The following is a 13,873-nucleotide window of genomic DNA, read 5'->3' as shown; positions in this document are numbered from 1 at the left end:
TTAGAATAAGGCTGTCATGTAACAAAATGTGGAAAAAGTCAAGGGTTCTGAATACTTTCCAAATGCACTCTAGCCCCATTCTTATGTAGTCATTCCTCGTGTAACCATTTTTCTTTTTGTTGTTATTTTTAACTGCATCATTGAGAAGGACTCATAATCAACCACTTCACGGTTAAGTTTATCTGTTGTATTTGGAGCATGTGACATCAGGCACCTGTTAATAAAACATTTGTCGACTATTAGAAAACAATATAATCAAACACAGTACAGTATGAAGATAGGCTAACAGTGCTCCTCCAATAGAAATCCCCGATCACATTCGTAGGCGATGTCATGGCGACGTTGTTTAGCTGAACTAACGCATAGAACACGTCATCGGGTCCGTCGTATCGCGCCACACTGCGCCTGTACATACCCTCAAAGGCACTTCTTCGATATATAGGTGTTTTTTACAAAAAAATGTCAGTTTGTCACTTTCACGGGGTTGGAGTAATAACACGTTCAACTACTTACGACATTGGCTCGAGTCAAGGTTGTGCCTTTAGATTTCGAGAAACTTAACAACTAAGGAAGATGTTTTTCACTTCTCAAACCCTGGCCTGGTCTGTTTGGCAACTGTTCCCGGGAGTCTTGCGATTTTGCGCCTTTGGGTTTAGAAACTGTGATATTATTTAGACGTAATCATTCGATAGACTTGTAAAGGATAATCAATTGTACTTTTCAAAGCAGAGAAGAATGGCTTAAATAAAGTTGGGATTCAGTAAATGGCTTGCAATACTTTTGGGATTCAATACAAATGGACTTGCATAAAAATTCTTACCTAAATCTGTCAAATAAAGCTTCCATAATAATTAATCTGCAATTAAATTGCAATGTTGTTGAGGACTGATTCTAGTTCAATCTGTCAGTCTACCAAGATGAACTCAGGCAATTCTAGGACTACCAACGGGGCCTTGCAGCCATCCGACCCTGTTCTCGTGTCTCGTTAGCATCTGTAGCCTGCCAGCAGTATAGTGTATAGTTCTCGGTGAGGCCGGGGAGGCGGAACACCATTGTCGATACAAAATAACATACAAGTTACACGAAATATATAGAGCTAAAACTACAACGTCAGACGACGAACAAAGACAGATAGCCTAAAGGTAAGTGAATGTTGTCAGCGTCAAATTCAGAAATAATTTTGCTAGCTAAGTTAGCGAGCTAGGCTAGCCTCTGACTAAAGTCGTCTCTATCTAGCATTGTCCTGTCATCCAATTGATTAAACGGAATCCAAGTTCAGTGACTACATTAGCAAGGTACATTTCAACAAACTAGTGTGATGGCTGTCGTTCATATAAATGTAGTTAATCATATTTTTTTCGAATCGCGTTAGCTAACTAATTAGCTAACTAGCTAGTCAGCTATCGATTTCTATCTTGCATCTAAGTGATTCGCGTTGCCAGCTAGCTAACGCCGGTCTCTGTAACAATGCGAGGAGAAAATGAAACTAACTAACGTTAGCTAGCTAGCTAAATGTAGCTAAGCTAGCCTTGTAGCCGGATGGGGGTTGTTGTGGGATGGGATTCAAGTTTAAGCCTAATTTGATGGCCATCTGTTTTCAAATGGCAAAACTGTTATACTTGACGACATGTAGGTAGCTACATCAAGTGTTTTGTCGGAATAGTTGTTTATTTGATGTTGATGGAAGATGAGTAGCATAGCTAGCTAACGTTAGTTTGGCAGGTAACGTTTATGCGGTTCAATGGACAATGCTCGGCTGACAGTCCCTCGGCTCACAAAGGACTAGCAATTTATCCCCCCTTTCCTGTGCCTCGCGGCTTTAGTTTCTTAGTTGGCTAATGGCAACAAATCTGGGAATACTAACGTCGTTAGTTAGCTAGGTACTAGCTATTGTATTATAACGTTAACGTTACTTGTCTTGAGTTAGCGAACGTTAGCGGTTGACAGAAAGCATCCTGCAAACCGACATAATATCCAAAGTGATTCATAGGGCTCTTAGTTTTTTGTCAAGGAATGTTAATAGGTAGTACTCCATGTTGATAAAAAAAAGTATATAAAAATGTCTGTCTGACCACTTATGTGGTCAACAATGTAATGTCATTGTTCCGACCTTTGTTGTTTACAGCACCATGCATTGGCAAACTGTGTTTTAATCAACCTATTTTAACCTTCATTCTATTCAATTACAGCCTCAGTGTTTTGTAGCCTTCACTAATAATTACTGCTACAAATAATTTTCTGTCTTATCAGATGCCTTCAGCAACAGTTGGCCACAATGCTGTTCTGTCCTCCAGCCCAGAGTTGGGTTCTGGGACCCAATCTGAGGCCATGAAGCAGGTCCTGCAGGTGATAGACAAGAAGGTCCGCAACATGGAAAAGAAAAAGGTAACAATGTTATCTTTTTTTAATCAAAGCATGCTTTCAGATACCTCCCAAAAATAATAGGTTGTTTCATGCTTAGTTGTTGCTTGAGACCAACTGAGGAGCAATTCTGGATGTCTCTCTTGTCTGGGAAGATTGTCTGCTTTATGACCCTACATTGACTTTGTCTCAAAGTTGGTAACTAAGATTACGGCTACAGACAAATTTAGTTGGTGTAATCAATCATTAACCTGTGACTTTTATTTGGCGTTAGAATCACATCACTTAATAGATGGTATATTTCTTCTGAAAGAATCTCAGCAGACCTTTTGTAACCCTTATTAAATGTGCCATATTTCTATAGGGCAAGCTGGATGACTACCAGGCCAAGAAGAATAAAGGAGAACGATTGAACCAGGATCAGCTGGTATGTACAAGACACTGGTCTGGGTCGATGTTATCTCAGTGAACTTCAATTGTAAACTTGATTGTTTAACCTGTTGCATATGTACTATAATCTGTCATTCTTCAGCTTTCCATTGTTTTTATACTGTGGTGTTTGTCGTTTTGATCTGTGACACAGCTAACAAAACATATTTAATGTTCATTCCCTCTTGTCTCGTCTGTAGGATGCCTTGACCAAGTTCCAGGAAGTGACCAACAACCTGGATTTTGCGAGGGAGTTGCAGAAGAGCTTCCTGTCTTTGGGGCAAGAGGTGAGTTCCGTCTCAAGGTTTCATTCTGGTCACTATGACCACACTCACTGTATTAGGTGGTGTTTCTCAGTCGCTGTGGCCATAGTGCAGTGACAACTCCTTCCCCATTTCCTTGCAGATTCAGAAAGCAGTGAAGAAGTCTGCCCGGAGGGAGCAGCTGCTGCGGGAGGAGACGGAGCAGAGGCGGCTGAAGGCTGTTCTGGAGCTGCAGTTCCTGCTTGACCGACTGGGGGATGAGCAGACGAGGCAGGACCTGAAACAGCCCGTCGCAGGCTCCCCCCTGCTCACTGACGGTAACCTCACCGCACTGGACAGTTTCTACAAGCTGGTGGGCCCGGAACGGGACCATGACGTCAGGTACAAACCTTTTTGTTTCTCTTTTTTTTTAATGGAGGAGTGACGTAATATGATGGTAGGCATGATGTAAATGTCCTTCCCTGTTCTCCAGGTTGGCTGACCAGTATGAGGAGGCCTCCCTACACCTATGGGAACTGCTAGAGGGCAGAGACCAGGCTGTGGCAGGAACCACATGTATGTTTCTAACACTTCTGAAGTAGCTCTCAATGTATTTACTCTGTACATGTAGGCTTTGGCTTGTTTAATTAGTTACCCACACCCCCATCTGTATACTGAGTATCTTGGGGCTTATCTTAGATTTTGGGGAAAAAAGAGCTTGGAAGGATATTTTTCTGAGCTGGCTCAACTGGGAGCAGTGTTATGACTAAAGCCCATCCATCACCCAGCTCCTTGAAGCACAAAGGGCTTGCTGGACATACAGTCCATGTTAGCAGAACATGTATAAGGGGAAGTGCTTTTCTGGGTGGTTGGGGTGAACTGGGGTGAGGCCAGTGGGCTTTGAGAGGTTGTGCCAGCCCAGACACAGGACACCTGTCATTCCACAAACGCTGAGCATCCACCCTACATGTTCGAGATACAACTTTGTGGTGGATCATATGGCATTGTGGATTATAAATACGTGTAGGTTATTAAAGTGCTTCGAGCAGTGGCTCTTGGCCAGGCCTGGCATGGTGCTATGGAATGGGTAACAGCTGTGATTATACCAAGCATAGACCCAGCCTATTGACTGACTCTGAGTGTTTGTTGCACAACAAAAATGTTTGTCAAGACATTTCTAATACGTTCTGAATATGATCTGCCCCTTTCCTATAGACAAGGCACTGAAGGAGACCCTGGACAAGGTGCTGCTGAGTGGCTATTTTGACAGAGCACAAACGCATCAGAACGGAGTGTGTGAAAAAGAGGAGGAGGAGGAGGAAGAAGAGGAGGAGGAGCAGCAGTCTGTGGCGCATGAGTCGTCTGGGAGCGGGGAGCAGCCTGCAGAACCAGGTAATCTCCCGTGGACAGAATCTCTGTGTAGACCGAGAGAATCTGCCAGGACTGAATGAGCACCATTAATTCTGTTTTTTGAAGTTTTTTGGCACGGGCTATTTGGACGTATCAGGATTGGGCGAAGGCAGTGCTTAAACTGCTTCGCTTTGGCTGAACGTTTCCTTTTGCGAGGGTGGAGACTTTGTTGTCGCTGTATCTCTCAATTACTTATATGTATTAAGACAGATGTTAATCACGCAGCTGACGTAATTCCTTGAGATTTTACTTCTGGGTTAGATTACCATCACCTGAGAGGAACTCATGTTACGATTGGTCAGTGTGTGTGTGTGGACCTGGATGAGTGGATATTAATCAGAGTGAATCTCTTTTACAGAAGGAACAGTTACTGAAGAATACACAGAGGCTATTGAAGTAGAAGCCACAGAGGTGAGTTCAATCTCTACCCTGACTCTTAACTGCTGTAAAGTTCAGAATTCTCTGGTTTACCTTACCTATTGGAATCTAATCAAGTGATCTTATGTTTATTTGTGTAGTTTGTAAACAGACAGTTCATTCCAGAAACAACATGCAGCAGCACTGGCAACGACCAAGTAGAGGAGTGGACAGCAGAGGCTCAGGTATGCTGCATGTCTACACCTCTCATATCACACAGTCACAAACAGAATCTTTTAGGGTTCAACAAGTAACGGCATGGCCCAATGATGTCATCAGCTGGGTTTAAATCTGTCCTTGTGTCTTTAGGTGGTAAACGTCCTCCAGCACCAGGCTCTTCCCCAGATGACCCCCGAGCCCCACACTGTGAGCCCAGTCTCCCACACGCCTGACCCCGTGGTCCGGAAGCAGGTCGTACAGGACCTCATGGCCCAGATGCAGGGGACCTATAACTTCATGCAGGTGATGATCCTTCCAACTGCCCCCTATGGTCCTGCGCTGGGTGCCTCATTGGATCTTGTTTGGTCTCTTGTTCATGCTGACCCATGTGCTTCCTTCCACAGGACTCCATGTTGGAGTTTGATGGCCATGCCCTGGACCCAGCCATCGTGTTGGCCCAGCCCATGAAGCCTGCACAGAGCGTGGACCTGCAGCAGATGGGTCAGTGTTAGTACATCACATTCTGTTTTAACTCCCCTCTGACCAACACCACCACTCAGAGGCTGTAGTCCTCCTAGAGATGTTCGCATCTACACTCACTGACAGTTTATTAGGTGCACCCATCTAGTATGGGTCGGCTCCCCGCTTTTTTCTAGAACAGCCTGAATTCTTTGGGGAGTGGATTCTACAAGGTGTCGGAAACGTTCGTTGCTCCATTGGTATCAAGGGACCTAATGTGTGCCAGGAAAACAGTCCCCACACCAGGCTGGATGGCTCCATGGACTCATGCTACGTACGCCAAATCCTGACGATGCCAATTAGTATGATGCAACAAGAACCAGTATTCGTCGGACCAGGCGATGTATTTCCACTCCTTAATGGTGTTCGCGTGCCCACTGGACACGCTTCTTGTTTTTAGCTGATAGGAGTGGTCATCTGCTGCACTAGCCCATCCGTGACAAGGACTGCCGAGTTCATTCCGAGATGCTGTTCTGCACACCACTGTTGTACTGAAACGTTATTTGTCTCTGTGGCCCGCCTGTTAGCTTGCACAATTCTTGCCATCCTCCTTTGACCTCTCATCAATGAGCTGTTTTCGCCCACAGGACTGCTGCTGACTGGATGTTTTTTGTTTGTCGCACCATTCTCGGTAACCCCTAAACACTGTCGTGCGTGGAAAGACCAGGAGGCCGGCCATTTCTGAGATACTGGATTCGGCGCGCCTGGCATCGATGATCATACCATGCTGTCTCTTTGGTCACTTATGATGCACATTCTAAAGTTCAATCGAACAGTACCTGGATGCCTGTCTGCCTGCTTTATATAGCAGGTCGCGTGACTCATTGTCTGTAGGAGCGATTCATTTTCATGAGCGGGGTGGTGTACCTAATAAACTGTCCGGCTAGTGTGGTAATGCTTATATACTCTTGAGTTTTGTCTGTTTATTTTGTAGTTGCTCTTAGCTGTTTAACCAACAAACCATTTTATATTTGTGTACAGTTCATTCAGAATCCAGACTTGCTCAACCAAGCTCAGTTCCTGAATCTACACAAGTAAGTAGCAATAATGATACTTGAACAGAATTCTGATAGTAGTGATCCCCAAGACTCGATACTGGAGCAGACTTATTTAAAGGGCAAGGGTACCATGTGAACCTTCCCTTATTCTCCCCCTTCCCTCCCCAGGTCCTCATGGTCTCCCCCACACCTGATGCCTACTCCTCCACACCTGATGCCTACTCCTCCACAGCACCCCTCTACCAGCCCTCCCACACAGCAGAGCCCCGGCCACAGACAGACGGCACCGACCACATCCAGGTAAACCCTCCTTCCCCAAGGTGCCCTCTGCTCCACCCTCCTCTACCCCGCTGGCTGTGTGGGTGGGTGGTGGAGCTTCTCTATGCTTGGCTGTTATTGGGCAGTGTGAGAGATGGTTAACACTCATCCTACCTGCCTGTCCTGAAGTGTCTGTGAAATCCATTTGAAGTATGTGACGTCTCTGTCTCCCCGCCCCGCCCCCTCCCTAAACCAGGCCTCGATGTCCCTGTCGTCTGAGCAGTCCCCCGCCCCGTCCTCCTTGCCCTCTGCCTTCCCGCCCGTCTCCACCCCCCACAGCGGCGGCATCAATGTCAACGCAGCACCATTCCAGTCCATGCAAGCGGTAGGCTTTGTTAATGGAGGACTTAACTGACATCGCTTCACTTGAACAAAACCGTCATATAACCCACTTAACTCTAATCACTTACCACATGTTGATGGTACCACAAGTCTTACGACAGGGAGAATAGAAGTAGTACACACTGTCACACAACAGTAATACCACATTTACTTTGTAAGGATAATGAAAAAACTGATTGGGACATCAACTGAATTAATAAGTATTATTCCAGTGTTGGCCTACATTACTCAAAACCAAGCTTCACCCCATACCCCCCCACCCCCCTCTCTGTCAGAGCAGAACAGAATGCTCTTCTTGTCTGCCCCCATGTCTACATAAAGCTTTATAATCAACTCTAAGCTGATTACCTTTATTTAGCGAACCTTGAACAGTATGTACGGTATGCTCAATAATCAGACTAAAATCTGTTAGTGGTGATTTGCTGTTGTCTGCGAGTCCTGCGTGGGTGTCTGACACCTCTAAATGAAAGCTTTTCTCTGGTTGTATTGTGTCCCTAAGGTGTTCAACCTGAACGCCCCCGTGCCCCCCACTAACGAAGCAGACGGTCTGAAGCAGTTCCCCAGTGGCTACGGCCAGGGCTTCAGCAGCCAGGCAGAGCACTCCGTGGAGGAGCCTGACATTCAGCAGGACACTCTACAGTCCGGTGAGAGAGGGACTGGGCTGTCTGTTGGGGTTGAGGATGTGATTTAGACAAGCAGAGTCTGAGGAGCAGTAGACCTTGGATCTAAGGGCATGATCAGAAAGGTCAAATGTTGTTAATGACTCTTATAATGTTGTCCTCAGCTGTAGGAGGCTTCCACACCCAAGACCAAGTGATGTCGTCGGCAGCGGGTCACCAGGTGCAGGGGCCAGGCTTTGGGCGGCAAGGCCAGTCCTTCTATAACAGCAGGGGGACCGTGCCTCGCGGAGGCCCCAGGAACCCCCGGGGCATGATCAATGGATACCGAGGATCCTCTAACGGTTTCAGAGGTATGAGCTCAAGCTGATTTACTGTAAGGGACATCATTTCATACAGGAGTGATTTATTATGGTGTTAACAGCATAAGTGGTTGTCTTCCTCAGGAGGATATGATGGCTATCGCCCTCCCTTCTCGAACACTCCAAACAATGGTTATGGGCAACAGGCCCAGTTCAGCACGGCACCCCGGGACTACTCCAACAGCACCTACCAACGGGTAAGGAAGGGCACAGCCAACCATTTACGTCCTAGTGACAAGAAGACACTTGACCCTTGCATTAGGGTTGCGTGAGTTGTTGTCCCAGATGCTGTCATGAAGGTGCTGTATAAGTCTTTCTGAATGACCTGTTGTTTCTACAGGAGGGATATCAGCCAGGCTACAAGCGGGGAGCAGCCCAGGGACCTCGGGGTTGCTCTCGAGGTAATGCTCAAGCGATGCGATCCTAAAGCGCTTAAAGGATTGTCAACTTCCGCCACATTGAACATTCAGATGTTATGAATGTTTGCCCCAGCTCACTTTTATAAACCTTTTTTTTGTTTTGTTTCTCATCTATCTTCTCATTTCTCCTAGCCTATTTATCAGAGTAAGCCTGCTTTGGTATGTCTAAGATACTTTTGTTTTAACACATGTAAAGCTGAAATCCACAGCATTTAGATTTATCAGCAAGTCTGTGTTCGAAACAACAAATAGATATTCCTGTAAACTTGAAAGATTTCATTAATTTATTTTTTGTACAAAATAAATGCAAAAAACCCCTGCAACTGTCAGTCTAATCCATGAGAATCTTTTATATTTTCTGTCACTGCCCAGCCCTGTCAACCACTTTTCCCCTCTGCTTTTGGTTCTCATTGCATTACATGTTTGTTTTTTTCCGTCTCTCACCATCTCCTCTTTGTAAGCTGATGTTACTCCTTGGGAGACTGTTTCAATAAAGATGTGTTGTATAACCTGCTGTCTGCTGCTAGTTTATTTTCGTTGGTCCCTGATCCCTGCTGCTCTCTCACAGCCTTATCTGCCTCTGCTGACATCTCTTGGGGTTAAGAGTGGGTTGGAGGATTTTGGTTATGCTTTGCTGAAAGGACTTCACTCTGCTTCTGTCTCCCTCACCTGCTGTGCCCTGCCTTCTGTCATGGGAGCATACATGTATTGTTGGCCATTAACATTCATGAAACAAATGTCACTTGAGTTTCAAAGTAAGCCTGTGGTGTGGTGTTGTAAATACTTGGGCAACAGATGTACCCCGCCCCTTTTGGTTCCATCTGGCAAAATACATACTATTATTCTGTATGACCTGGATAAAAGCTTTCAAAGCTCTTAGTCACTGTGTGTATAACTGAATTGACATGAAGGCAGTGATTACCTTCGACTTGTTTTCAGGATTCCATTTTGTGATGGGTGTATTAGCTTGCTCGTAACAATGTCCATTTTGTCTCCCTATTAGAGTTGAGATCTCTTCCTTGGCAGGTGCACACTAGCAATTTATAGAATGTGGATGAGGGTATTTGATTGTACTCCATGCCCAGACTTAACCCAGAATAAAAGGGTGACAGGCTGGCCTCAGCTGACTGATTATTTTCTGTCTGCTTGGCGGTTGCAGGCCGGGGGGGACTGTTCAAGCCCAGCCGAGGGATGGTGACCCAAATGGCTGGACATCAAGCCAATTAGTCTTGGATACCAACAACTCTTCCACCTAGGGCAACCTTAAACATCTCCTGGACCATCCTTCCCCTGATCTGACTGTTCCTCTCCATATCAACCTTTAGGTTGGTTTGGTGAAGCCTGGGTCTGAAAGCCATACATACCACTCTTAGCTCTGTCAGATCTTTCTCACAATCATGCTATTGCATAGCCTTAAACTGATCAAGCTGGAACGTGTGTGCCTTTGCTGTTTGACTGTTTATTTGGGTCTTTGCTTAATAGGAAATCATTTACAAAACTGGCTGGGGCTAGTGACAGGCTTTGGAAGCATGACACGAAAGACCAAACAATATATTTACGGCAGTCATACCATGCAAGGACATTTTGTTTCAATGTGAAGATTGTTTATACTGTACATTGTATTGCCATGGCATGTTTGGGAGTAAAGTCAGTACAAATGGTGTGTAGTCTAAGCAGGTTGTAGGTCTGACTGATTTACCCAAAATGAAGATTTCCTGTGCATACATTTTGCTCTGGCCATATGGTAGCTGTTAGAGTTATGTTCTGTAAATTTGCGTTTGTCACTTCCTATCTGCTCTGTCCAAAAACATACCTTGGAACTGATATCAACACTGTAGGTCTGTAGAATGTAAGGATTCTGTCAACTTCACATGTAAGAGTTTCACTCAGTCTTGAATGCTAGCTATAAAGAAAATCACTTTATATTGTCTTCAATTGAACAAAAGTCTACATGTTTTCCTGTGCAATTGGTCATTGAAAATTAAACTAATCTTTTATACAAACAATGATGGAATATTTTATACAATGAAAAATTAGGCACACCTCTGTATGGTGCAAGATAAAAGAGCATTTGCCCTAGCCAGCAGAATTTGGTAAAAGTAAAACAAAAAGGCCCAATAAAAGACAGACTCTGGGGGTGATGTGCTGAGTACAAAAGGTAGACTTCATTGCCTGGTAATGGGCCTGTTCAGTATCAATATATGTACTGGCCTTGGCCAAGACACCTGCAGGTCATTAGGAACAGAAGCCTCATTCAAGCACAAACTTGAAAACAAGACGTGATTACCTATAATCTCTACAGAAATAACCAGATCATCAACTGACTCTTGCATTTGCACATCAATTAAGATAATCCAAAGAGCTGGCTATAGTATAAGTACCACAAAATAAGACTGCAATCCACTCAGGTTTCCCATGACTAGTGCCCATAATAGCCAACATTAGCATACATTGCTGTTATCAGACTTGAAGATATGAAATAAAGTGGTGGCCAAGCTAATGCCATGTAATACACAGGAATGAACCCATACAAAAAGCTAAAGTATATTTATATTCTATTCCATGAGACAGTTGTCTTTACTGTTCATAATGCTCCCAATGCCATTTTCAGTGCCTTTTGAAATGTAGCCTTTTCAGGAATCCATACATTTCACAACATTATCATTATTCAGCTAGAGCAGTCCCTCTCAAATAGTGGGGCGCGCCCCCCTGGGGGGGCTCGGAGCGATGCCAGGGGGGGCGCGTGACCCCGGGGAACGAGCTTTTTTTTTGCCGCGTAGTAGTTTTTTTAACCGAACAAGAGCACACAGCACAGAGCAGGAGATATGAAGTGCAGATAACAAACCCTTAAGAGACACCATGGAAAAATATTTAATAGGGATGAAAAGAGAGACGGAGATAATGAGACAAACGTAAGTCTCCCGAAAGCTAAGACGAGGAAATATGACGAAGCGTAAGTAGCGCTTGGCTTCACTGTGACTACGGTGGGAGACGAGGAAAGACCGGTATGTTTACTGTGTCTATAAATGTTGGCAGCGGACAGCATGAAGCCAAATAAATTAAGGCGTCACTTAAAGACATTACACCCCAATCACGCTGATAAGCCGCTTGAGTTTTTTCAGCGAAAACGTGCCGAATATTGTCAACAATCGTCCCGCTTTGTGAATGCTACTTCAGTAAACCAGCGAGCACTGTTAGCATCATATAAGGTGGCGTACCAAATTGCTCAGTGCAACAACAAAAAAAAACACTCCATAGCAGAGGAGCTGATACTGCCTGCAGCATTAGACATGGTCTCTGTCATGCTGGATGACGCAAGTGCTGCAAAAATAAAAACTATCCCTCTGTCCAATGACACTGTCGCCAGACGTATAAATGACATTGCTAACGATATTAAAGAACAGCTGGTAGATAAACTCAAAGACAAACGTTTTGCCTTACAGTTTGATGAAACAACTGACAGCAACAAAGACTGTTTATCGCTTATGTACGTTTTGACATGACAAACTCCCTGTGTGAGGATCTACTTTTTTGTAAATATGTCAGAGACAGAACCACAGCTGAAGAGCTATTCAAAATGCTGGACTGCTTCCTGACTGAGAATTGGCTAAAGTGGGAGAACTGCATTGGTGTTTGCAGTGATGGTGCATAGACCATGGCAGGGATGAGAAAAGGACTTCGGGCACTCATCAAGAAGGCCTCACCTAATGCTAAGTGGACACACTGTGTTATACACAGAGAAGCACTGGCATCAAGGCACCTTTCCTCTGAATTAAGTGAGGTTATGACTGACATTGTAGGTGTAGTCAATTTTATAAAGACCAGACCACTAAAAACAAGTCTTCTCTGCTATCTGTGAGGAGATGGGAGCTGAACATCAAGCTGTGCTGTTTCACAGTGAAGCAAGGTGGCTGTCACAAGGAAAAGTCTTGTCCCGAGTTTTTGAGCTCAGAGAGCAGATAAGAATGTTTTTGGAGCAGGAGCACAAGTATGACATCACAGAAAAATGTAGTGATGAGAACTTCCTGGCAAAACTGGCCTACCTGAGTGACATATTTGGAAAGCTAAATGAACTAAATCTACAGCTTCAAGGGAAAGATAAACACCTCCCTCAGGTCACAGACAAGATCAGCTCTTTCACTCGAAAGCTTGCAATGTGGGGCAGGCGACTTGATGAAGGAAATACTGATTCATTCCAGAACCTGCATGAATTTGTTGACACTACTGACTATGATGCCACCTCAGTGATTCCATATATTAAGGAGCATATTTCATCACTGATGGGATTCTTTAAAAAGTACTTCCCTGAAAACAGTTCCCAATATGACTGGGTGAGAGATCCTTTCAATGCACCAGCTCCAACTGGTTTCAGCTCTGCAGAGGAGGACCAGTTCATTGATATGACGTCTGACTCCACATTGAGACTGAGGTTCACATCACAGACACTGAGTGAATTATGTCTGAGTGTAGAGAGGCAGTATCCACTCTTAGGGCAGAGGGTCATGGGCATTCTTCTTCCTTTTGCAACATCTTATCTTTGTGAGACTGGCTTCTCTGCTGTTGCTGCACTGAATACCAAGTACAGGTCCCAGCTAAACATTGAGCAGGAGCTGAGAGTTGCAGTATCATGCTTCAAACCCCGCTTCGAAAAGCTGTGCTCTGCAAAACGTGCTCATTGTAGCCATTAATCCTGACTTCCTCATTTTGATAAAAAAAAAAAAAATCAGCACAAATTGTTTTATTCATTTTTGTTTTATAGGTCAAAATGTTTCATATATTGTGCTCCTGAGTTAATGTTGCTGATCAATTTGAATTTATTATTATTTATTGATTATATTTAATTTTATTTTTCAGTATCAAATGGTCAAAAAATGTTTACAGTTAAATAAGGGTTTAATTTTTTTTTTAAATTTCAGGCAAATTGATGCACTTAGTCTTTTCTGTTACAAACTAAAAAAAAACAATGTTAATAAAGTTATTCTTTGTTTTAAGTTGATCTATATTTCTTTCTTTTTTATTTTTCTTTAATGTTAATAAGGATACAATGTTATGCAGAGGTGTACTTATAACAATTTTATAGACAAATTATACTATTTACAGTCGCGGCGGAGAGTTGGGGGGGGCGCGAAATGTTTACTTCTTCCTAGGGGGGGCGTAACAGAAAATAATTGAGAAGCACTGAGCTAGAGTGAGCTGACAATGATTAGGCCTAATTGTCATGACATCACACAGCACTAATTAAAAACGATGTTCCAAAATACATTGACACTACCAAAACAA

The 13,873-nt window shown here is 44.0% G+C and overlaps 1 protein-coding gene across 4 annotated transcripts; it reads left to right on the top strand.

Moving 5' to 3' along the window:
- The first annotated feature begins 388 nt into the window (after positions 1–388).
- caprin1a (cell cycle associated protein 1a) lies at positions 389–10,599 on the top strand. 4 transcript variants are annotated; one of them, XM_029721185.1, is made up of 19 exons: positions 392–1,142; positions 2,251–2,385; positions 2,726–2,788; positions 2,991–3,077; positions 3,196–3,434; positions 3,526–3,608; positions 4,248–4,424; positions 4,801–4,853; positions 4,961–5,044; positions 5,169–5,321; positions 5,423–5,525; positions 6,519–6,571; positions 6,704–6,835; positions 7,050–7,178; positions 7,695–7,839; positions 7,980–8,165; positions 8,259–8,371; positions 8,515–8,575; positions 9,753–10,599. In XM_029721185.1, exons 2-19 carry the CDS (start codon positions 2,251–2,253, stop codon positions 9,818–9,820), a joined length of 2,064 nt encoding a protein of 687 aa, XP_029577045.1. In that variant the 5' UTR covers positions 392–1,142; the 3' UTR covers positions 9,821–10,599. The 4 variants fall into 4 exon arrangements, with proteins under 4 accessions (XP_029577048.1, XP_029577045.1, XP_029577047.1 ...); XM_029721187.1 differs by having other exon boundaries at positions 393–1,142; positions 5,423–5,519; XM_029721186.1 differs by lacking the exon at positions 392–1,142 and adding an exon at positions 1,530–1,629.
- Positions 10,600–13,873: the final 3,274 nt, after the last annotated feature.

The sequence above is a fragment of the Salmo trutta genome, chromosome 29 (assembly GCF_901001165.1).
Source record: "Salmo trutta chromosome 29, fSalTru1.1, whole genome shotgun sequence".
In the NCBI taxonomy this organism is placed as follows: domain Eukaryota; kingdom Metazoa; phylum Chordata; class Actinopteri; order Salmoniformes; family Salmonidae; genus Salmo; species Salmo trutta.
Note: the sequence above shows the minus strand (reverse complement) of the source record. Positions and strands in the feature narration are given on the sequence as shown.